The sequence below is a fragment of the Oncorhynchus clarkii genome, chromosome 10 (genome assembly GCF_045791955.1).
Source record: "Oncorhynchus clarkii lewisi isolate Uvic-CL-2024 chromosome 10, UVic_Ocla_1.0, whole genome shotgun sequence".
Taxonomy (NCBI): domain Eukaryota; kingdom Metazoa; phylum Chordata; class Actinopteri; order Salmoniformes; family Salmonidae; genus Oncorhynchus; species Oncorhynchus clarkii.
The window spans coordinates 55,135,941-55,162,629 of record NC_092156.1 but is presented as its reverse complement, the minus strand read 5'-3'; the positions used below and the strand labels follow the sequence as shown (position 1 = coordinate 55,162,629).

The 26,689-nt window shown below is 41.0% G+C and overlaps 1 protein-coding gene across 1 annotated transcript in view; it reads left to right on the top strand.

Annotated features, from left to right (window-relative positions):
- LOC139418798 (catenin alpha-2-like) overlaps nt 1-26,689 on the top strand; it is a 628,002-nt gene that overhangs the window by 473,161 nt on the left and 128,152 nt on the right. Inside the window, exon 7 of the mRNA XM_071168509.1 lies at nt 165-245. Within this exon, the coding sequence (XP_071024610.1) occupies nt 165-245 (81 nt within the window). The remainder of the gene's footprint in view (nt 1-164; nt 246-26,689) is intronic.

Below are 26,689 nucleotides of genomic sequence, written 5' to 3'. Positions count from 1 at the left end.
CCTTGGTGCTCCCATTCCCTCCTGTAGTGTGTTACAAGCATAATGCACTTTGTGATGTGAGCAGTTGTGTGTGTGATGATGAATTAGTAACGTTACACAGGTAACACTGAGGTAACCCTGAGGTAACACTGTGTCTCTCTGTTCCCCTCTCTCTCTCTCTACAGACTGGCAGGAAAGAGAAAGGAGACCCACTGAACTCTGCCATCGACAAGATGACCAAGAAGACCAGGGATCTGCGCAGACAGGTGGGTCACAGTGTCCAAAGCTGAGTTTGATGGACGCCATGTTTGCACCAAAGAGTTTGACCAACCTGGTTCGGAACGAACCTTTACGTGATTAGTTACAGACGCCATATTTGCACTAAAAAGGCAATCGTATAGATGGACAGTGTGGCCAACTTGGCTTCAACCAACACCTGACATAATTAGCTATAATTGACACACCATATTTTCACTGAAAGGCAATCATACTATACATGGAGAGTTTGGCCAGTTTAGCTCCAACCCATATCTGACATGACTGGTTATATATGCGACATCCTTGAGCCTTTTGACACCTATTCGATGATGGAGCCAACAAGTCTTCTTGTTACCATGTTGGCCAAACCCTCCGTAGTACCTGATTCATGGTCTGCACTTACACATTGCACAGACTGACACTCGATCCTGCATAGACAGACTGCTATTCAGATAATATCACATGCAGTCTCACTTCACCAACACAGAGCTAAAGAGCCAAATGTGTTTCTGTCATTCAAATCTATCGACCGATCTTTACACGTGCACACTTGATTTCATGAATCTCAGGGGAGTATAGAGGCTGAGAACTCGGAGCTATTACTTTCTCCCAAATTGCAATGCTCCTCTCCATTAGTGGCCCAAAAGGAGACACTTCATGTAGTGTTACATCTTGTTATAGGAATCAAAAGTCAAATTGATTTTGGGAAGGCAATCTCATTTTGCCTCCCTATTCTTTCTACCCAAAATATGTTTTATTTTTTGTACCGTATAATTCATCAAAAAATTCAGATAAACTATGATCTGGCGAATGGTATTCACGGTAACCCAAAAGTTATTCCTTCACTTTTATTAAGAGGTGTATTTCACAGCTCTATTACACAGTATTTATCAACCAAACAAGTGTTAATCTTACAGTATATCTTTAAAATGGCAATGACCTACAGTGCCACAGCTGTTGATAACTTAAATATTGGTCTAATAACCAATGAACTGAAAACACAGATTGATCAACTCCGACTGAACACGGTCTCCAACCTAGATACAGGAAGTGGTGGAAAAAGAACTAAATCGTACTTGAGTAAAAGTAAAGATACCTTAACAGAAAATGAGTCAAGTAAAAGTGAAAGTTACCCAGTAAAATACTACTTCAGTAAAAGTCTAAAAGTATCTGGTTTTAAATGTCCTTAAGTGCAGTGGTAGAAAAAGTACAAAATTGTCATACTTGAGTAAAAGTACAAAGTAAAAGTAAATGCTACACATCAAATTCCTTATATTAAGCAAACTAGACGACACTATTTTTGTATTCTTTTTCAATTAAGGACATAAAGGTGCACACTCCAACACTCAGACATAATTTCCAAACACAGTAGTTGTGTTTCGTGAGTCTGCCAGATCAGAGGCAGTAGGGATGACAAAGTGTTATTTTGATAGATGCCAACATTTTGTCCTGCTTGAGCATTCTAAATGTAACGAGTACTTTTGTGTGTCAGGGAAAATTTAAGGAGTAAAAAGTACATTTATTTCTTTAGGAATGGAGTGGAGTAAAAGTAAAAGTAGTCAAAAATGTAAATAGTGAAGTACAGATACCCCAAAAAACTACTGACGTAGTACTTAAAAGTATTTTTATGCTTCACATCTACCTGCTGTGATCTCATAAAATATTCATACCCCTTGACTTATTCCACATTTTGTTATGTTACAGTCTGAATTCAAAATTGATTAAATAGATATATTTTTATCTCACACATCCATACACATTACCCCACAATGACAAAGTGAAAACATGTTTTTAGATATTTTTGCTAATTTATTGAAAATTAAATACATAAATATTTCACTATTTTTTTCAAAATTCTTTCAGCTCAGTCAAATTGGTTGTTGATAATTGCTAGACAACCATTTTCAGATTTTGCCATAGATTTTCAAGTAGATTTAAGTCAAAACTGTAACTCGGCCACTCAGGGAGATTCACTGTCTTCTTGGTAAGCAACTCCAGTGTAGATTTGGCCTTGTGTTTTAGGTTATTGTCCTGCTGAAAGTTGAACTCATCTCGTGATGTCTGGTGGAAAGCAAACTGAACCAAGTGTTTCCATAGGATTTTTCCTGTGCTGTAATTTCTAAAATGGTTTACCTGATATAGATGAAAATACCCTAAAATCAAAGCTGACAGTCTGCTATTTAAGTCTACTATTGTAAAGTACTCTCATACAGAGACTAAATAACCAAACTTTTGTCACTGTGCCAATACGTTTAGTGTTCACTGTAGTGGAGACAAAGAGTAGACATAGAGGAGACAGAGGGGATTCATAGAGGAGACAGAGGGGATTCATAGAGGAGACAGAGGGGAGACATAGAGGATACAGGGGGAGGGAAAGACAGGAGCAGAAAAGCAGGAATTACACAGAGGGTCTGATATAGTAATTATGTCACAACAGCCCCAGAGGGGACAATTCAATGGTGCTAAGAGACACTAGGCCTTCCAGGAGGGAGGGGAACTGAGCAAAGAGGCTTTGTCTGTGAAGTAACTTTGTGTGTGTGTGTGTGTGTGTGTGTGTGTGTGTGTGTGTGTGTGTGTGTGTGTGTGTGTGTGTGTGTGTGTGTGTGTGTGTGTGTGTGTGTGTGTGTGTGTGTGTGTGTGTGTGTGTGTGTGTGTGTGTGCCATAATCCCTTGTGTATGGCAGCCACCTCATGTTAGAACACAGAAACACACACAACGGTTGACACCTTTGTGTCATTGTGAAGACGGGAGAGAACAGTGAGAGAATTAGTACAATGACAGTGACAGCTGTCAGGAATACACACTCTGTGTGCAATTATAGGGTTTAACATGATTTTTGAATGACTACCTCATCTCTGTACCCCACACATACAGTTATTTGTAAGGTCCCTCAGTCGAGCAGTGAATTGCAAACACCGATTCAACCACAAAAAGCAGAGGATTTCCAGTACCTTTGGTAAACGGGTAAAAATAACTAACAGACGTTGGATGGTGATGATTAATTACAGGTTGGATGGTGTACCAGATACAGATATCCTTCCTCACTCAATTGCCAGAGAGGAAGGAAACTGCTCAGGGATTTCACCATGAGGCCAATGGTGACTTTTAAACAGTTATAAAGTGTAGGAGAAAACTGAGGATGGATCAACAACATTGTAATTACTCCACAATACTAACCTAATTGACAGAGTGAGAAGAAGGAAGCCTGGACAGAATAAAAAATATTCCAAAACTAAACTAATACTGCAAATATTGTGGCAAAGCAATTCGCTTTTTGCCTTGTGTATATAGTTGAAGTCGGATGTTTACATACACCTTAGCCAAATCCATTTAAACTCAGTTTTTATAATTCCTGACATTTAATTCTAGTGAAAGTTATCTGTCTTAGATCAGTTAGGATCACCACTTTATTTTAAGAATGTGAAATGTCAGAATAATAGTAGAGATAATGATTTATTTCAGATTTTATTTCTTTCATCACATTCCCAGTGGGTCAGAAGTTTACATACACTCATTTGGAATTTGGTAGCATTGCCTTTAAATTGTTTAACTTGGGTCAAACATTTCAGGTAGCCTTTTTGTTGGAAGCTCGTGGGGAGCTTCCAACAAAAGGTCTGGTGAATTTTGACCCATGAATTTTGGCCCCTTCCTCCTGACAGAGCTGGTGTAACTGAGTCAGGTTTGTAGGCCTCCTTGGTCACAGACGCCATTTCAGTTCTGCCCAAAATATTTCTATAGGATTGAGGTGATGGGCTTTGTGATGGCCACTCCAATACCTAGACTTTGTTGTCCTTAAGCCATTTTGTCACAACTTTGGATGTATGCTTGGGGTCATTGTCCATTTGGAAGACCCCATTTGCGACCAAGCTTGTCTTGAGATATTGCTTCAATATATCCACATAATTTTCCAGCCTCATGATGCCATCTATATTGTGAAGTGCACCAGTTCCTCCTGCAGCAAAGCACCCCCACAACATGATGCTGCCACCCCCGTGCTTCACGGTTGGGATGGTTTTCTTCAGCTTGCAAGCCTCCCCCTTTTTCCTCCAAACATAACCATGGTCATTGTGGCCAAACAGTTCTAATTTTGTTTCATCAGACCAGAGGACATTTCTCCAACAAGTACGATCTTTGTCCCCATGTGCAATTGCAAACCGTAGTCTGGCTTTTTATGGCGGTTTTGGAGCAGTGGCTTCTTTCTTGTTGAGCGGCCTTTCAGGTTATGTCGATATAGGACTTGTTTTTACTGTGGCTATAGATACTTTTGTACTTGTTTCCTCCAGCATCTTCACAATGTACTTTGCTGTCGTTCTGGGATTGATTTGCACTTTTCGCACCAAAGTAGGTTCATCTCTAGGAGACAGAACGTGTCTCCTTCCTGAGCGGTGTGACGGCTGCGTGGTCCCATGGTGTTTATACTTGCGTACTATTATTTGTACAGATGAACGTGGTACCTTAAGGCGTTTGAAAATTGCTTCCAAGGATGATCCAGACTTGTGGAGGTCTACAATTGTTTTTCTGAGGTCTTGGCTGATTTATTTTGATTTTCCTATGATGTCAAGCAAAGAGGCACTGAGTTTGAAGGTAGGCCTTGAAATATATCCACGGGGACACCTCCAATTGACTCAAATTATGTCAATTAGCCTATCAGAAGCTTCTAAAGCCATGACATCATTTTCTGGAATTTCCTAAGCTGTTTAAATGCACAGTCAACTTAGTCTATTTAAACTTCTGACCCACTGGAATTGTGATACAGTGAATTATAATTGAAATAATCTGTCTGTAAACAATTGTTGGAAAAATTACTTGTGTCATGCACAAAGTAGATGTCCTAACTGACTTGCCAAAACTATAATTTGCTAACAGGAAATGTGTGGAGTGGTTGAAAAACAAGTTTTAATTACTCCAAGTGTATGTAAACTTCCGACTTCGACTGTATAGTGTTATGTTTGGGGCAAATCCAATACAACACATTACTGAGTGCCACTCTTCATATTTTCAAGCATACTGCATCATGTTATGGGTATGCTTTTAACCATTAAGGACTGGGGAGTTTTTCCAGAATAAAAAATAAATGGAATGGAGCTAAGCACAGTAAAAATCCAATAGAAACACTTGGTTCAGTTTGCTTTCCACCAGACATCACGAGATGAGTTCAACTTTCAGCAGGACAATAACCTAAAACACAAAGCCAAATCTACACTGGAGTTGCTTACCAAGAAGACAGTGAATCTTCCTGAGTGATCGAGTTACAGTTTTGACTTAAATCTACCTGAAAATCTATGGCAAAATCTGAAAATGGTTGTCTAGCAATTATTAACAATCAATTTGACAGAGCTCAAAGAATTTTGAAAATAATAGTGAAATATTTATGTATTTAATTTTGAATACATTTGCAAAAATGTCTAAAAACATGTTTTCACTTTGTCATTGTGGGCTATTGTGTGTAAATGTGTGAGATAAAAATATATCTATATAATCCATTTTTAATTCAGACCGTAACACAACAAAATATGGAAAGAGTCAAGGGATATGAATACTTTCTGAGATCACAGCAGGTAGATGTGAAGCATGAACCTATGGTATACAGATGTAGGATCTTAATTTGACCTGTGTTGTCGCAGCAACAGGATTTGAACGTTTTGTCCATTATGCTGCTTGATCGGTGGTTAGGCTATTAGCTGTTCAAAATAAGGCTACATGAAAAGTGGAATACTGTTATTATAACTGTGTGTAGGTGTGTCTTTTCCATTCATTTATGTGCATGGTTATTCAAATATCTGAATGGACGGTAGTATTCAAATACTTAGGCAAGTATTCAAATTATAGGCCAATTTTGAAAAGATTTTAACACTGATAAGGCTTTTTATAAATGAAATAAAAATATCCTTGTGACAATATTACATACAAGGATATACCATGACAATTACATTTATTAATTTAATAAAACAAACTTTTCAATGTAGTTTTATGACGTGCAAATGCGCCCCATAAAAAGATTGGTAGCCTACCGATAGCCTTCACGTGTTTAACTTGTTGTTTATGTTGGCCAGTCAATGTGGCAGAGAGGCTCAATGCTCCCCAGTTAGTGAAATTAGAAGGAGTAGGCTACAATGAGCAACCAAAAAGTAGGCTGTTGTTTTATCTGAATGGGTTTGGCCTCAATTAGCCATGCTAGTTATAGCTGGCTAACTTAGCGAGCTAATTAGCTCGCTTTTCTAGGCTACTCCAGTCAAGACATGACCCGTTAACGTTATATGGAATGATAAATAACATTGTGGCTGCTACAAGTTAGCTCGTCTTGGCTTTAGTCCGAGTTGCCTTCGCTACACACCCCTTATAACTGCAGTAATAGTGCAACCTATCCCCCCCCCCCCCCCGCGCAGCAGGGCTCAGGTTAAAAACCGACATACAAAATAAACACATGTATTTTGAATATCCTGATATCCGACAACAATGTATGATGCTATTCCGATAGTGAAACCATTTCAAACCACCATCCTTAGGATGTATGTAAAGCACTGCGGCGCAGCAACAAAAGAGTGATCCAGTTAAGACCCAACACCTGTATGTGTAAGAGACAGTACACCCAAACACATATCACAATCACATATGTAGGCCTACAGATAGTCATTTCATTGTCAACCTGTTTCATATTAGTTTCTCTGAGCGCAGAACACAGAAAGTCTTACATATGGCATATGTGTAATATATACAGAAAATCATATATAAACAGAAAATCATTTTGTAGATAGTTGCTTATACAGAGAATCATTTTGCAGACAGTTGCTTATACAGTATGGCCCTTATGCACACACATACATGCACATGTGTGTATGCTCACACACACGCACACGCACACGCACACACACACACACACACACACACACACACACACGTTAACAAACACTTAGCATCTCAACTTGCCCTCATCACATATGCATAGATAGGACATTTGATTGCCTACTCAAGATTGTGGGCATACATTAAATGTTGAGTAAATCAAAGGTGTGTGCAAACAACACATAAAGCAACCCGCACAGGTAAAAAATTACATCCTGACCGGCTGTTTGCTTTTCACCGAGCTCAGCGTTAATCACGAGGACCGAGGATTTTCCGGAGATGTAAATCACTTGCCACCAGCCAATCCCACGTGTCGACCACCACAATGTGCCACTCAGTTCCGCTAGACAATGAGCATGTCCCAAATGGCACCCTATTCCCTACATATTGCGCTACTTTTGACCAGGGCCCACATCCCATTTGGGATGCATGCAAGCACTCGCTGCAGGGGCCTAGTAATGTAATTAGAAAATGCCTTTTAAAATCCTGTGAACACCTCGGCGCGGGGTTGTAAATATCGCAGCGGCTGCGACACGGTTTACATCGGCCACTCAATCGTACATCACACCCCCTCGTTTTACTTCACTCTCTCTCTCTCTCTCTCTCTCGCTTCCTTGTTCAATTTTTTGCCCCGCCTCCCCCTGTACCAAGTGTGCGCCCCGTCCTTGGGTGTGCTTTTGTGGCCTTGTTACTCCACCAATATTGGGAAAGCAGTAAACTCTCTCCGACACGTGTATTATAATTATAGATGTTAGACCCCCCCCCCCCATCACAGACACACACACCCCAAAAAAGAAGAGGACTGTTTACAGATTTGCAAGGCCATGCACTTTTTAATCCTTTTTAGACATTTATTTCATTATCTATCGCGGTATTAAACCGAGGCGAGATGTTTATTGCGTGACTCCTCACGTTTTATGGTACAGTAAAGTGGTTTTAAAGGAAATGAAAAGTGTTTAATAGTCCTGATTTACTCGCGCGAGGGAGTTCTGCCGCAATTTCATTTTCGACCCGGTAATTCTGAACCATCACTTCTAATTCATTCAGGCACAACTCTCAACAACTCTGAAATGGTTCCAGTGTTACAAGGCTGATCGCACCTAGTGTCAACGTGCTGGGCAAGAATGTACTGATCCCCTATCAGACCTGGCCTCACCAGAGTTTGAATCCAAACTCTAAACATTACAGAGAGAAGATGAACATTCAGTGTCTTATTAGCCTTTGACTTGGGGATCTGAAAGATATAAGAGACTTATAACAAATCAATCAATCAATTTACAGTAAAAAAAAAAAGTGTCCTGCTTTAAACGAACTACAAGGTATAAAGGCTTTATAGAGCATATATGCAGCATTCACATACACTACTCAAATCATCCATAAGATGATTTCTCACTCTATAAAGGAGAATTGTAGTATTGAAGTTGATCTAATAACCATAAACAATAATTGTCCATGACATTTCAATAAACTGAGACTTTATATGCAGCAGTGCCAAAACACATGTTGTGTAATAGTGGAAGCATCCCAAATGGCAACCTATTCACTTTACCAGGGCTCATAGGACTTAGTGCACTATATAGGTACTATAGTGCCATATGGGATAGACACACATTTTTTTTCCCCTCGTGTTTTCTTTCTTATTCTGCTCCACTTGGATTCTTCGTCTGTTACACAAGTACCCTCACTTCCCCTCCAATATTTTTCTTCTCCTTGACAGTATGTGTGTCTGTCAGAGTTCTGGGAAAACGACTCATTGCCCCAGTTAATCAGAGATGCGTCATCAAATGTCATTGGGTTTGTAAATTAGATTGAACGATGGTGATGGTGATGAGACATCCATGCGTGGTGAATGCCTACTCTTTGGCTGTGTCTCAAATGGCCCCATATGCACTATATAGTGCACTACTTTTGACCAGAGTGCTATGGGCCGCTACTATGTCGGGAATAGGGCGCCTTTTGGGACGCAGCGCATGTCTGTTTGCAGAGACTTGGGGGATGAGTCGCTCTGGTTAATTACAACACATAAGGAAGTCTGGTCCTGATTATTCACTAATTATTGGATTATTATTAAAAACAAGGCGGCTGTCCGTCTTGGCTGCTGCGTGAAACATAAACGTCTAGTGCGCTCAGAGTATCTCTCTCTCTCTCACACACACATGCAGACGCACTCCAAAAACACACACACACACACACACACACACACACACACACACACACACACACACACACACACACACACACACACACACACACACACTTCATATCTAACATCTAACTGTTGGCGACTACTTCCTACCTCTGCGACAGAAATATGGCAGAAATATGGCGTTGTGCTCGTTCCAGAATTCTTTGACCATCCACTTGTATTGATTCAATTTTTATTGACTTTACCTTTAATTTGACCTTTAAATGTGGAAGCAATGAAGGGATGCTGCCGACGATAGGTGTTCATTTAACATTTGTATGTACAGATGAATGAACTTCCATTGGACATCAAAGCAGACTTAGTTTTACCTACCTAGCTGCAGTGCATGTTAGTTAGATAACATGTGAAATTAGATTGTGATCAGTCCATAAAGGACATCTCTTGGTATAAAGTATCTTTGAATGAGACAATGAGAGACGTTGATCACCATGAAATGATTAATATCGCTAGTAGAGAAGTGATAGATATCTGCATTTTCATCTGTGTCCTTTTAATTGACCAAGAAATAGTACATTTTCTCATCGAGAAAATTGCATTCGCTGCAATTACTGCCGCTTTTAAATCCGAATCCTTTTATCATTTAACTCTGTACAGCTCCACACGCACACCAAAAAAGACACGCCCACCCCACCCCTGTTCCATTAATACGTCTCTTAGTGGCATTGCTCTTAACCCCTTTGGCTCCACCCGCTTTGCCTTCTGTTGAGCGGGACAGGTCACCCAGCCTGCAAGGTGGTTCTGCATAAAGGTAATAGGGTATTAGCAGGTCAGAATGAATATGCAGTGCCCTGCCCACTTTATGCTAGCCTAAAAGCCACTAGAGAGAGACTGCCTGGCCCTTGTTCTTGTGTACAGGTTAATGCTTTTACTGTTTGCTACAGTAAGAGACTGAGAGGCTGAGAGTAGCACAGGCGAGGAAAACGACAAAAGTTTGACTTTGAAGGATAAAGTATGCATCCCAAATGGCTCGCTATCCACTATATAGTGTACTACTTTTGAACACAGCACAATGGGGAATAGGGTGCCACTATGTTAACTTTCTTTATCTTCATTTACTTGAATATGTAAAGTATGTATGTATGTAGTTATTTGGTGTATTTGGATATTCAATGCATGGTAGCTCTAACCCAAACCTAATTAATACCAGCATGTCACCTTTGCAACTACAGGGAAACAAAACTGTAGATCACCTTAACTCCACACACAAAGACGAATGCAAAGCTCTTGCCCTCCATTTGGCAAATCTGACCGCTATCTGCCTGATTCCTGCTTACAAGCAAAAACTCAAACAGCAAGTGCCAGTGACACGCTCAATTCGGAAGTGGTCTGATGTAACTGATGCTAAGCTACAGTACTGCTTTGCGAGCACAGACTGGAATATGTTCTGAGATTCATACGATTGCTTTGAGTAGTTTACCACATCAATCACCAATCATTAATAAGTGCATCGATAACGTCGTCCCCACAGTGTACGTACATATCCCAACTAGAAGCCATGGATTACAGGCAACATCTGTGCTAAGATAAAGACAAGTTACACGTTGTTCGCAACTTGTTTTGTACATAATGTTGCTGCTACCGTCTCTTATGACCGAAAAGAGCTTCTGGACATCAGAACTGCGATTGTTCACCTGAAAATGGATGAAGAGGTATTCTTCAATGAGTCGGACAGGAGGGATGTAATACAGACCCCCGACCAGGCCCAGATCCCCATTATTCGCTGGAGAAGAAACCCAGATTTTGCAGAAAGGGATCAGGGTGACTTGTGAGGATCAGGCGACGAGTGGCTAATCTGCCCATGCCTTCCGTCCTGCTAGCTAACGTTCAATCACTGGAAAATAAATGGGACGAACTGAAAGCATGTTTATCCTGCCAACAGGATTTTAAAGCTGTAATATCTTATGTTTCACCGAGTCGTGGCTGAACGACGACCTTAAGAACATACAGGTGGTGGGTTATACATCCTTTCGGCAGGACAGAACAGCAGCCTCTGGGGCAGAAGCCTATGCATCTATGTAAACAACAGCTGGTGCAAGAGTCTCAAGGTTTTGCTCGCTTGAGGAAGAGTATCTCGTGATAAGCTGTAGACCACACTATCTACCTAGAGAGTTTTCATCTGTATTCTTCGTAGCTGTCTACATCCCACCACAGACCAATGCTGGCACTAAAACCACACTCAATGAGCTTTTTACCGTCATCAGCAAACAAGAAACTTAAATCTAATTTCTATCAGCATGTTAAATGTGGAAGAAATTCTAGACCACCTTTACTCCACACACAGAGATGTTTACAAAGCTCTCCCTCACCCTCCATTTGGCAAATCTGACCATAATTCCATCTTTCTGATTCCCGTGTACAAGTCAAAATTAAAGCAGGATTCACCACCACCAGTCTATAAAAAGTGGTCAGCTGAAGCAGATGCTAAACTACAGACCTGTTTTGTTAGCAAATACTGGAATATATTCTGGGATTCTTCCGATGGCATTGAGGAGTACACCACATCAGTCACTGACTTTATCAATAAGTGCATCGAGGACATTGTCCCCACAGTGACTCTACGTACATACCCCAACCAGAAGCCATGGATTACAGGCAACATTCACACTGAGCTAAAGGGTAGAGCTGCTGCTTTCAAGGAGCAGGGCTCTCACCTGGAAGCTTATAATAAATTGTGCTATGACCCTCAACACGGGGGCCCCTCTGGGGTGTGTGCTTAACTCCCTCCTGTAGTCCCTGTTCACCCACTACTGTGTGGCATTTCACGACTCCAACACCATCTTTAAGTTTGCCCACGACATAACAGCGGTAGGTATGATCACTGATGACGATGAGACAGCCTATATGGAGGAGGTCAGAGACCTGGCAGTGTGGTGCCAGGAAAACAATCTCTCCCTGAATATCAGTAAGACAAAGAAGCTGATCGTGGTCTTCAGAAAACAGAGGGCAGAGCACGGGTCGAGAGCTTCAAGTTCTTCGATGTCCACATCACTAAGGATATGTCATGGTCCTAACACACAAACACAGTTGTGAGACGCCACAACAATGCCCAGGAGGCTGAAAAGATTTGGCATGGGCCCTCAGATCCTCAATTTTTTTACAGCTGCACCATCGAGAGCATCTTGAATGGCTGCATCATCGTTTGAAATGGCAACTGACACCGCCTGGTATACCAGGTGGTGTCAGAGGAAGGAACAAAAAATTGTGAAAGACAGACTGTTCTCTCTGCTAGTGCACAGCAAGCGGTACTAATGCACTAAGTCTGGAACCAACAGGACCCTGAACAGCTTCTTCCCCCATGCCATAAGACTTCTAAGCAGGGCATTGAAATAGCCAATCAAATGGTTACACAGACTACCTGCATTGACCCTTTTTTGCACTAAAACTCTTGAAATTGACTCTAAGGACACACAATAGACTCTACCCACACGCTCACGCATACTTAAACTGACACCCCAACGCACACTCCACACACACACACACCACATAACATGCACATACAAGCATGCTGACGTCACACACACTTTTACACTCACCAAATACATTGCTGCTACTGTCTATTATCTATCCTGTTGCCTAGTCACTTTACTCCTACCTACAGTATATGTACATACAGTTGAAATCGGGAGTTTACATACACCTTAGCCAAATACATTCAAACTTAGTTTTTCACAATTCCTGACATTTAATCCTAGTAAAAATGCCCTGTCTTAGGTCAGAATAATAGTAGAGAGAATGATTTATTTCAGCTTTTATTTCTTTCATCACATTCCCAGTGGGTCAGAAGTTTACATACACTCAATTTGTATTTGATATCATTGCTTTTGAATTCTTTAACTTGAGTTAAACGTTTCGGGTAGCCTTCCGCAAGTTTCCCACAATAAGTTGGGTGAATTTTGGCCTATTCCTCCTGGCAGAGCTGATGTAACTGAGTCAGGTTTGTAGGCCTCCTTGCTCGCACAAGCTTTTTCTGTTCTGCCCACAAATTTTCTATAGGATTGAGGTCAGGGCTTTGTGATGGCCACTCCAATACCTTGACTTTGTTGTTCTTAAGCCATTATGCCACAACTTTGGAAGTATGTTTGGGGTCATTGTCCATTTGGAAGACCCCATTTGCGACCAAGCTTTAACTTCCTGACTGACAGTCAACTTACTGTATGTAAACCTCTGACTCACTGGAATTGTGATACAGTGAATTATAAGTGAAAAAATCTGTCTGTAAACAATTGTTGGAAAAGTGACTTGTGTCATGCACAAAGTAGATGTCCTCACTTGGCAAAACTATAGTTTGTTAACAAGAAATTTGTGGAGTGGTTGATAAACAAGTTTTATTGACTCCAACCTAAGTGTACAATATGTAAACTTCTGACTTCAACTGTAGCTACCTCAATTACCTTGTACCCATGCACATCAACTTGGTACTGGTACACCCTGTATATATAGCCATGGTATTTTTACTCCAGCCCATCTGGCATATGCTGAATTGCCCTATGGCCAGTCCCTTTCTGTGACTAGCAATAATGCCACGGTACTGCCAGCAGCTGGTTTAAGGCCAAAGGGATGAAACAAAGTGAGAGACAATGTGGGTGAAACAGAACAAAAGAGAGGGGTGGAGAGAGAGGCTGAATATGAAACTGTAAAAATAGCGTCCCAGCTGTTCCAAAAGTTGATGAATAGTCCTAATTGGGGAAAGAGAAGGGCTGATTGTGCACTGAGCTAATATCCTCAAATGTCTCGCCTCGCCGAAATGACTATTCCCCTGATAGCCAGCTACCGCTACAGGTTGCGTCCCCATTTACCTCCTATTCTCTATATAGTGCCCTATGTTGGACCAGGGCCTATAGGGCTCTGGTCAAAAGTAGTGCACTATTAATGGAAAAGGGTGCCTAGAGACGTGCCATGTGTTCCTAGCCTTGTCATCCTGTTTGTTATGAATGCCTGTTGTCAAGTGACTTCTTCACCGGGGCTCGCTCCCGATCTTGACTGATGGCTGATCGCAGGGCTCCCCCGTGGCGGCAGCGCAACAAATGCTACAGTACCCGTTCATTATAATGGTTATATCCTGGATTAATTTTGCTGTTTGTTTATAGTGCAGAGAAATTGGAATCGGAGGAACAGCTGTTTCGTATCAAGACAGATGGCTCGTTGATTAGCCATACGAGAGATGCAAAATCACTGTCGTCTATAAACTAAAGTGTATGTGTTATTTTTTCCTATACATTCTACAGTAGATCAATGTATGTGTTGATCGTTGCATTCTGTCGCCTGGTAACAAGCACAAAATGATTTAGGTTGGTATCAGTTATTCTGTTAGTGTTTCACTTCCGACAGATAACAATGAGCACAAAAAGACAATTCAAGTCGAATATATAGTAAAGCTGTTTAACTTACAAATGCTTTCCATGGTGACAAGTCACAGTATCTAGCTGACTGACAATGACAATGGCCCCCACACTGCTGTCAGCGTGACAGGTATGGTGTCAAACGGTCAGTCGTTAACGCTGTCAGCAGTCGTTTTGCCCTCCACTGACTCTCTCCCCGCCACTCGCTTGGGCTCCATCGCCGCCTGATAACCCTGTGGCGTTGCTTCTACGGGCGGCGTTCTTGAGGCCTGACCACGGGGACCCGGGCCTGCCACCAGAAATGACTGATAAGAGAGGGATGGAGTTGGGTGGCTGATAGACTAGCCCACAACACTCTTAAAGGCCCAATGCAGCTTTTTTTAATATAAATATCAAATCATTTCTGGGTAACAGTTTTGTACACCACATCACCAAAAGTATGTGGACACCCCTTCAAATGAGTGGATTAAGCTATTTTAGCCACACCCGTTGCTGACAGGTGTATAACATCGAGCACACAGCCATGCGATCTCCAATCTACATTTTCAGTAAAATGGCCTTACTGAAGTGCTTAGTGACTTTCAACGTGGCATGACAATAGGATGCCACCTTTCCAACAAGTCAGTTCGTCAAATTTCTGCCCCGATAGAGCTGCCCTGGTCAAATGTGACATGGAAACGTTTAGGAACGACAATGGCTCAGCCGCGAAGTGGTAGGCTACACAAGCTGACATAACGGGACCACTGAGTGCTGAAGCGTGCAACACTCACTACCGAATTCCAAACTGCCTCTGGAAGCAACCTCAGCACAATCGCTGTTCATCGTGTCCTTCGTGCAATGGGTTTCCATTGCCGAGCAGCCGCACACAATCCTAAAATCAACATGCGCAATGCCAAGCGTTGGCTGGAGTGGTGTAAAGCTCACTGCCAATGAACTCTGGAGCAGTGGAAACATGTTCTCTGGAGTGATGAATCACTCTTCACCATCAGGCAGTCCGATGGATGAATCTAGGTTTGACCTGCACAGAGCCCTGACCTCAACCCCATCGAACTCCTTTGGGATGAATTGGAACGCCTAATCTCACAACATCCGTGCCCTACCTCACTAATGCTCTTGTGGCTGAATAGAAGCCATTGCCCAGAGCAATGTTCCAACATCTAGTGGAAAGCTTTCCCAGAAGAGTTGAAGCTGTAGCAAAGGGGGGACCAACTCCATATTAGTACCCCTGATTTTGGAATGAGATGTTCGACGAGCCGGTGTTCACATACTTTTGGTCATGTAGTGTACTTTACTGTTATAGATTTTCATTAAAATGGCAAAAATAGCTTTTTAGCAAAAAAATATTTATCAAGACTGTCTGGGAGTGGTCTGAGTGGGGAGGGGAAAACTGAAAATTAGCTATTATTGGCAGAGAGGTTTGGAAGTCTCCTTTTATTGGTCTGTTATCCAGTTTACCGCATGGTAATGTCAGCACGGAAAGCCAAAACTCCCACGCAAACCTGCTGTGTAGATTGTATTTTCAACTAGCAACTATTAGGAAATAACACTGATCACAGTTGTTCACACTTTTACAGTGTTAGTTTCATCAGCTGTTGTACAATAGGATATAAAACACAAGCAAAAACAACATTTTGATTGCACTGGGCCTTTAATGTCAGCACTCATTATGGACTGCTGGAAAAATCCATCTCCAGCCGTCATCTACTGTCCTGTACCTTGCTGGTCCACATGCTGTATGTATTATCAGCCATGCTGCACCTATCTAGTCTACATCAGCTGCGCCCAAGCCATTAACAGATATGGTGTTATTACACATCCTGCATACATGTTTGGGTGAATAGAACTATTGGTGAGTTCAGGCACAGTGTAGGTGCCGTAGTAACTAGCCAGTGGGGCAATTTGCCATAAAAAAAAACCTTTCTGGAAAGACTGCACAGGCAGCCACATTCCAAACCAAGGCTTTCCAGTTTCCTCATTGGGTGGTTATCCTCCAAGCCCACTCGTATTGCCACACTTGTTGCTTGGGCTGTTACTCCTCTCTATTTTTACTAATTATTTGCCACTGGTCTTACAAAGAGCTAAAATGACATGTGTATGCTGATGATTGCACACTCTACAAATCAGCACCTACAGCTAGTGAGCTCACTGAGACTCATAGCAAGGGGTTTACAGTCAGTGTCAGAATGGGTCATTAACAATAAACTGGTCTTCAATACATCTAAAAAACCAAAAGGATTGTATTTGGTTCAAAGCATCTTAGACCTACAGGAAACCTCAACGGGAGATGTGCATAAATGACAATTGAACAAGTTAAACTCCCAGGAGTAACGTTTCGTGGTCCGTTATCATGATCAAGTCATATTGACAAAGTTGTTGTGAAGATGGGGTGAGGTATGTCTGTTATAAAAAAATATATATGTTCTGCGTTTTTGACACAAAGATCAACTGTGCTAGTTGTTCAGGCTGTGATCTTGTTCCGTCTTGATTACTGTCCGCTAGTATGGTCAGGTGCAGCAAAGAAAGACATAGCCAAGCTGCAGCTGGCTAAAAACAAAGCAGCGCGCCTTGCCTGCACACACGGAACTAACATCAACAACATGCATGATAGGAATTCGTGGTTGAGGACAAATGGACTACTTCTCTTCTAGTCTTTTAAAGAAACATTTATGTGTCGAAAAGTCCTAATCATTTGTATAATATATTTGCAGACACTTCAAACAGACATGCATAACCCCCCAGACACGCTGCTATGGGTTTCTTCACGGTACTCAAACCAAAAACAGACTTAATGTGTTGTTCAGTTACTGTGTGTATAGAGCCATGTCATCATGGAACGCTCTTCCACCAGGTCCCTTCCTCTCAGGAATGATGTATGCTTATTCAGAGCCATATCCCTGTAATGCTTAGAGAAGATCTCATGTCAAGTGTTATTGAAGTGTTGTGGTTGCAGGTTCACCTGCCTCATCTAAAGCCTTTTCTTTTGGGGTGTTGTTATAGGTCAGCAAGTGCTAACAGTCAGTATCTAAATAATATGTGTGAAGTGCTTGATGGTGTATGTGATGTAAACAGAGAGGTCTACTTTCTTGGGGACCTGAATAAATACTGTTTTTTATCAAAATGTCTGCTGAAGAGGAAGTGCACTGTAACCAGTGCCTGTAATCTGGTTCAGGTTATTAATCAACCTACAAGGGTGTTTACAAACACTACATGAACAGGATCATCCACATGTATTGATCACATTCTTACTAATAATATAGAACTATAGTTGCTATATCCAAGAAATCCAAAGTTCCAAAAGCTGGGCCTAAAATATTGTATAAGAGTTCTCCACAACAATACAAAAGGATTTTGCTGTGACTCTTATGTGGAAAAAAATATGTGTTGGTCTGACGTGATTAATAAGGAGCATTCAGATGCTGCAATTGGTGAATTTCTGAAATTGCTTCTTCCAATTATTGATAAACGTGCACCTGTTAAGAAACTGACTGTTAGAACTGTAAAGGCTCCATGGATTGATGAGTAATTGAAAAACTGCATGGTTGAAAGAGATGGGGCAAAAGGAGTAGCAGTAAGTCTGGCTGCACATCTGACTGGCTGACTTACTGCAAATCGAGAAACTATGTTGCTAAACTGAACAAAAACAAGAATAAACTGTATTATGAATTATTATTATTATTAGATTAATGATATAATCATGATACCAATGAGTAGTTGAAATTAAATTATGGACAGAAAGACAAATTCAATTCCATCTTTCATTGATTCGAATGGCTTATTCATCACCAAACATTTGATGTTGCCAATTATTTTAATGGTTACGTCATTGGCAAAGTGAGCCATCGTATTCATGCATAAAAAAACAAATAATGAAAGAAATGCATCGAAAGGTTGAATTTTGTCAAGTTAGTGTGGGAGAGGTGGAAAAATGATTGTTATCGATCAGTAATGACACACCTCTTGGCATTGACAACTTAGATGGAAAGCTACTGAGGATGGTAGCTGACTATATGTATCATATATTTCATCTGAGCCTAAAGGAAAGTGTTTGTCCTGGATGGAAGCCAAAGGCATTCCCCTACCCAAGAGTGGCAAAGAGGCCTTTACTGGTTCTAACAGCAGACCTATCAGCTTGTTCCCCAGCTCTTAGCACACTGTTGAACAAAATGATGTTTGACCAAATACAATACTATTTTTCTAATTAATTAACAACAAACTTTCAGCATGCTTATAGAGAAGGGCATTCAACATGATTGGTTGAAAGAAATTCACAATTAGAAGATTGTGGGAGCTTCTTTTTGTTAGATTTCAATTCAGCCTTTGATATTATTAACCATAACATGTTGTTGAGAAAATGTATGTGTTATGGTTTTTCAACCTCTGCCTTATTGTGAATTGTCATATGGTGGATTCAGAGCTATCTATCTAATATAACTCAGAGGGTTTTCTTTAATGGAAGCTTCTCTAATGTCAAACATGTAAAGTGTAGCACACCGCAGGGCAGCTCCTCAGGCCCTCTACTCTTTTCTATTGTTACTAATGACCCGCTACTGGCATTAAACAAAACATGTGTATCCATGTATGCTGATGATTCAACCATACACTCGTCAGCAACCACATCTAATTAAGTCACTGAACCCTTTACAAAACTTTGCAGTCAGTTTTGGAATGGGTGGCCAATAATAAACTGGTCCTGAACAACTGTAAAACTAAGATTATCGTATTTGGTACAAATCAGTCCCTAAGTTCTTGAACATGTTGAGGAGACTAAATGACTTGGCTTTACCTTAGATTGTAAACTGTCATGGTCAAAACATATAGATTCAATGGTTGTAAAGATGGGGAGAGGTCTGTCCATAATAAAGAGATGCTCTGCTTTTTTGACACCACACTCCACAAAGCAAGTCCTGCACGCTCTAGTTTTATCTTATCTTGATTATTGTCCAGTCATATTGTCAAGTGCTGCAAAGAAAGACCTAGTTAAGCTGCAGCTGGCCCAGAACAGAGTGTCACGTCTTGCTCTTCATTGTAATCAGAGGGCTAATAGAAATACTATGCATGCCAGTCTCTCTTTGTTAAGGGTTGAGGAAAGACTGACAACATCACTTCTTGTTTTTATGAGAAACTTTTTAAAAAAAAATCAAAATGGTTTGAATAGTCAGCTTACACACAACACTGACACATAACCTTACCCCACCAGACTTGCTACCAGGGGTCTTTTCACAGTCCCCAGGACCAGAACAAATTCAAGGAAACATACAGTGTTTTACAGATTAGTATACAAAGTATTATACAGCCATTAGCGCATGGAACTACCTTTCATCTCATATAGCGCAAGTGAACAGCATACCTGGTTTAAAAACAAATAAAGCAACACTTTCACGGCACAACGCCTCTCCCCCTTGAGATCGAGTTGTTGTGTGTATGTACTGACATTTATGTTCAACCGATAGATGCACACACAGGCACACTACATGTTTATGTTTTTAAATGTATGTAAAAAACAAAATCTCTGATTATTTATTGTTTTTGTTATGTGTCAGATCCAGGTAAGACTAGCTGTCGTAGCTGGCGGCGGCTAGTGGGAATCGTAATAAATCAAATAAAACACAAATCCTCCTCTTCTCTCATTTCTCACCCCCCCCCTCCCCTCGTCCTCTCCTCCTACCGCAGTTCCCTGATATCAAATATGAGCACTATTACTTAATTTTCATTTGCACAGGCTGTTTTGTCTCTCTCTGTGGCGCCCCGGACGTTTATCCATATGATTGCTCCTGACATTTTAATAAGAAACTTTCTGCCACTGACCCCCTCGGCACACACACACACACGCGCACGCGCACACACACACACACACACACACACACACACACACACACACACACACACTCAGCTCCTGCCATCTGCACTGAATCACAAGTGAGACCGGGGAACGGGGGAATACGACTCCAAACCACCCCGCCAATGTTTTCCATTTCATAATTGGATTCTCTATTTTCTTCCTTATAATTGCATATTTGTTTTTAGCTTTTTTGATGTACTTTATTTCTCTTGTCGTAAACAAACGGGGAACAGGGGTAGGGTTAGGGGGGGGGGGGGGGGGGGGGGGGGGGGGACAAGGGGGACAAGGGGGTGGAGGTGGGGGGGTAAAGTAAATAATCGTCAATGTAAAAATCTGCATTCCTCGTGCCGACCTCTTACATAACACTGATGAGTCAAACATTCTGCATCGCATTGAAGAGACACACACACACACACACACACACACACACACACACATAGGGGATCTTTGCGACATCAGACATCTCCTTTGTTGTGTCAGAGCAGGTGTCTAATTCAGAAAACAAACACAGTTTCTCTCCACCATTAAAAAAGGAAATGTGTAAAGCAAACGCTAATCTCCATCTTTGAAGATCACACGGCCCTCTGCTTATCTGCAAACAGCCCAACGGATATTCATCTCTCCCAGGTTTTTTGGTTAACTAAATATGCCGTCCAAATGATTTCACAGCATTCCTTTCAATGCTTTTATCCAGTGTTAGAGTTAGGTGTGAATCGCAGCAGGTTTAACTGGGCTTCTAACTCGATGTGTGGATGACAAGATAGAAGAGAGGTAGAGGATTAGACAGAGAAGAAGGGGAAGAGAGGAAGGGGAGAGAACAGGTATTTCATAATACGCCAAACTTTTTGTTAGACGCTCAAAGCAATTTGAGCTAAAGCACTCATTCTCTCTTTTTGTTGTTTCCAATTTTCCACTCGCTGTTTTCGTAGTCTGAGCAGGAGAAATCACAGGCACACTCCACTCTTTCTTCCGTTCCAATTTACCAGCAAAATTACACGACTCGAGCTCAGATTCCATCTACTACACAATAGACATCACAGTATTCAAGGGAAGGCAGACTGGAGTCACTGCAATTGTGTTTTTATCAGTATCACCCATTTCATATGATGATGTGACATCAGGACATAGGTCAAAAGGTGGCTAATGGACCAATAACCTTTTCACAATACTAAACTGCGTCCGAGATACCATAGTTGATGCTGGAAAAGACCACATGAAAAATAAAATATATCCGAGCCAGAACGGTACGGTTCAGTTTAGGTCGGCACGACAGTGTGATAGAGTCTGCGTAGTCTGGCATTTATACCGACATAACTTCCAACGCCAACTCATGTCTACGGCGATACCATGCGACCGCGCAATGTATGATACCAGGCATGATGTATTACTTTAATTATCCAAATGTACAATGATATACAGTGTACCATCATTTTGGCAATCACATGAGTAGAGTAGAAGTAGTACTAGAGTAGTAGAGTAGAAGTAGTACTAGAGTAGTAGAGTAGAAGTAGTACTAGAGTAGTAGAGTAGAAGTAGTACTAGAGTAGTAGAGTAGAAGTAGTACTAGAGTAGTAGAGTAGAAGTAGTACTAGAGTAGTAGAGTAGAAGTAGTACTAGAGTAGTAGAGTAGAAGTAGTACTAGAGTAGTAGAGTAGAAGTAGTACTAGAGTAGTAGAGTAGAAGTAGTACTAGAGTAGTAGAGTAGAAGTAGTACTAGAGTAGTAGAGTAGAAGTAGTACTAGAGTAGTAGAGTAGAAGTAGTACTAGAGTAGTAGAGTAGAAGTAGTACTAGAGTAGTAGAGTAGAAGTAGTACTAGAGTAGTAGAGTAGAAGTAGTACTAGAGTAGTAGAGTAGAAGTAGTACTAGAGTAGTAGAGTAGAAGTAGTACTAGAGTAGTAGAGTAGAAGTAGTACTAGAGTAGTAGAGTAGCAGTGGAGTAGTAGTGGAGTAGTAGTGACTCCTCCAAATAACTTGTGAGGAGGAGTGGTAGTGAAATACAGGAGGAGGGTTGGTTTGGAAGAGAGTGCAGAGGAGAGAGAGAGAGAGAGAGAGATGGGGGAGAGGGAGAAAGAGACATTCAGTCATTTTGGTAGTTAACGCGTATTCTATTGTAACTTGGGTCATTTATACTTGAATAACGTTAGAAGGTATTTGAATATATGGATCCGTGTCCATATTGTCTATGAGTTTCTCGTGGATAGACGACATGGTTCAAGAGAAAATAGCTTAGTAATGGGAAAAAAAACATGTAATCAGCAATGCCATTATTTTCAATTAACTCTGCAACTTTTGCAATTATTGACTTTTTTCACAACAGCCACAAGTTTGGTGCCAAAACATTAACAACAAAGACACAGTGACGTAGTCAAATAAATAAAAGTGGAAGCCCTTATATTAAACACCAATGCAGTTCACTAAATTGATTGTTTGTATTTAGGATAATGTTTTACAGGTTTGTCATTCTATTATTTTTGTATCATCTTATTTGATTATTTAATGTTTTTTATTTCTTTTTTATATACATGTGATGAGGCCACACGGAGGACCAGAGATAATTACAGACACCTGTGATAATCTGTAGTACCCAAAAAGGCCACTAGTTGGAATACATTCCCCTCAAAAACTTGAAAGTTACCAACATTCTGGTAGTTTACTGGTAAACCTTGAAAGTTACTAGTAATATGCCCTGACTTTGTAACCTTACATAGAACAAGAGAGTGCAGATGGACGAGAGGGAGAGAGAGAGGGAGAGAGAGAGAGAGAGAGAGAGAGAGAGAGAGAGAGAGAGAGAGAGAGAGAGAGATGGCTGAAAGATTTAAGTGGGAGTCCTGTGGGGTTTGGGCATTGGGAATGCTGATGGTGCAGAGAGGAGAGAAGGACTGAGTGCTACTGTATCATCCCTTCTTCTTTCAGTCTCAGTCTAACACCTCAACGTCACTTTTAGGCATTTCTCAATACTATTTCATCTAACATGTACTTATTAACATGAATATTATAACATCAAGTGGCGGTTTCCTGGACACAGATTCAGTCTAACCCTGAACAAATGTTCAATGTATGTTCTCCATTTTCGGTCCAGAGTTAGGCTTACTCTGTGTCTGGGACACTACCCCTATGTATACAAATATATATGGCAGAGTGTATTCCAACATGATCTATATATATTGTATGGTTTATATACAGGTAAATGATGAAATTTATTCGATCAGACTCAAGGCTATAGCACACTGACAATGGGAAAAGTCCTATTAACAAGGAGGCTAAAGTTCATTAAAAGTCATAGATTAGATTATTGGCACAGGGGGAGACGGATCATTAACTAGGAGAGCACTCCCATCTCTCTCCGAATTTCATGCTCAGGTACCCCGCAACCCAAATGAACATGGCACATTGATTGCGATAGGGAAGAAGTCTCGTTCCTACTCTTTTCCTTGAACAAATGGCTGTGTTTCATGCGCGGTGTAGAAAAAAGTTTTGCAGCGTGCAACCAAATCTGAACTTCTCGTGGGACACAAGAACCGCCACAGGCCAACGCCCACTGACGTTTGATTTTGTCAATCGGGAAAAAAATCTGCCCCCCCAAAAACCGCTATGTCCTGCTCCTTCCCTGACTTTTCCTAAATGTTCACTTGTCCCGAATTTTGAAATCACAAACAGAAAATTATTTCGAGTCATTTTAACCTGTTTTCTTCCACACCTATTCCTAAAAACCCTCCGAGACAATGTGCTCTGGGATGCTGGTACGCAGCCTGGCGCTAAAGCGTCTCTCTCTCTCTCTCTCTCTCTCTCTCCTCACTGAATGAATGCCAAATGAAGGAATGGGTGACAATCGTGCACCTTACTTCACAACTGAATTTAAACGAGGCCTAACTGAATGATAAGGAGGGTGAAGCGGTTGATTTAAATGAGAAAGATAATAGGGTAATGATGAGTTTGTGTTATGCCCATTTATCAGCAGCAAATCATTTGACCACGCGCCTCGGGGGTTGACACCATTCTGTTTTTTATGTTTTACTTTGTAAAAATAAGCTGTTATGGGACTGTTTGATTTACTATAACTCTATTACTAATCCAATGTATTGTAAGGGAAGCGAAAACATGCTACGTGTGGCAGTAGGCATTTGGAATAACGCAAAACATATATTTGGCTCTATCCAGCGAAGCAAACAATGCCAGCCCGCTGAATGAATGAGAAATGGATGGAATGGACGATAATTGCGCAAAGTTACTTCAGGATCAAATTGAAATGAGGCCTTAACTGAATGATGAGGAGGGTGAAGAGGTTGATTTAATGTAGAACGACAATAGTGTAATGAGGAGTTTGTTATGCCTGTTTATCAGCATTGGCAATCATGTTAATAATTGAACCGCGCCTTGCGGGTTAATATCGTTCTCTTTTATGTTTTACTTTGGGGGAAAAAAAGAAGCTGTTACATCACTGTTTTATTTACCGAAACTCTCTTACTAATGAAATGAGGACATGCTACATGCTACAGTATGCCTTTAGAATAATGCGAAACATGTACTTGACTCTGTCCAACTTGTGGAGCGGGAAACAAATCGATGCCGGCCCAACGAAACTGCACCTAAACTATACCTAAACGTATTTCACACATAATAAGAGTTCGCCTATAGACAAGATTCAATGGACAAGAATCCGATGAGTGACAATGTTGGGCCTATCAGTTGTCAAATTGTACCTGAAGAGATGGGTGAAATTTACAGATGCAAGGAAGGGATCATCGCTTTGTCAAATCCTCCTTCAGAGTCACATGCAGGTAAAACGTTGTGATATAAAACGTTCTATATAGTAGCAGAAAGAGCATATTCTGGAGTTTCTATGACACGCAACCTTTGTCAAATAACTCTCATAACATCAGAGGTGCATCTCTACTTCCAAATGTCACTTTTTCCAAGAATATCCGTGCTGTCAATGTATTCATCACATGACCACGCGCGCGGCTGCATTGCTCTGGCTGCTAAGCAAACATGTGAATTTTCTATTTATTTATGCAATTCATCGTTTACAATAGTTCATGCGCTGGTGCTTTTGTTTAGGAATACAGCAAATCATTTCACATGTCACCTGGCTGGTTCTATTAATATTATTATGATCTTTTTTCACTTCTACTTTGTCAAACGGAGCTGTAACTGGACTTGATCAATGACTTTAACTCTATTACTAATCGAACCTACAAACAAAGCTGATCAAATGGATTACACTGTAATGTTTTCATTGTAAGGGAAACAAAACAAGGCTATAGGCCTATGTTTTCTCTATGACTTTATAGAATTATACAAAACACGTCCCTGACTCGACCTGTACAAATACAGTGCCTTGCGAAAGTATTTGCCCCCTTGAACTTTGCGACCTTTTGCCACATTTCAGGCTTCAAACATAAAGATATAAAACTGTATATTTTTGTGAAGAATCAACAACAAGTGGGACACAATCATGAAGTGGAACGACATTTATTGGATATTTCAAACTTTTTTAACAAATCAAAAACTGAAAAATTGGGCGTGCAAAATTATTCAGCCCCTTTACTTTCAGTGCAGCAAACTCTCTCCAGAAGTTCAGTGAGGATCTCTGAATGATCCAATGTTGACCTAAATGACTAATGATGATAAATACAATCCACCTGTGTGTAATCAAGTCTCCGTATAAATGCACCTGCACTGTGATAGTCTCAGAGGTCCGTTAAAAGCGCAGAGAGCATCATGAAGAACAAGGAACACACCAGGCAGGTCCGAGATACTGTTGTGAAGAAGTTTAAAGCCGGATTTGGATACAAAAAGATTTCCCAAGCTTTAAACATCCCAAGGAGCACTGTGCAAGCGATAATATTGAAATGGAAGGAGTATCAGACCACTGCAAATCTACCAAGACCTGGCCGTCCCTCTAAACTTTCAGCTCATACAAGGAGAAGACTGATCAGAGATGCAGCCAAGAGGCCCATGATCACTCTGGATGAACTGCAGAGATCTACAGCTGAGGTGGGATACTCTGTCCATAGGACAACAATCAGTCGTATATTGCACAAATCTGGCCTTTATGGAAGAGAGGCAAGAAGAAAGCCATTTCTTAAAGATATCCATAAAAAGTGTAGTTTAAAGTTTGCCACAAGCCACCTGGGAGACACACCAAACATGTGGAAGAAGGTGCTCTGGTCAGATGAAACCAAAATGGAACTTTTTGGCAACAATGCAAAACGTTATGTTTG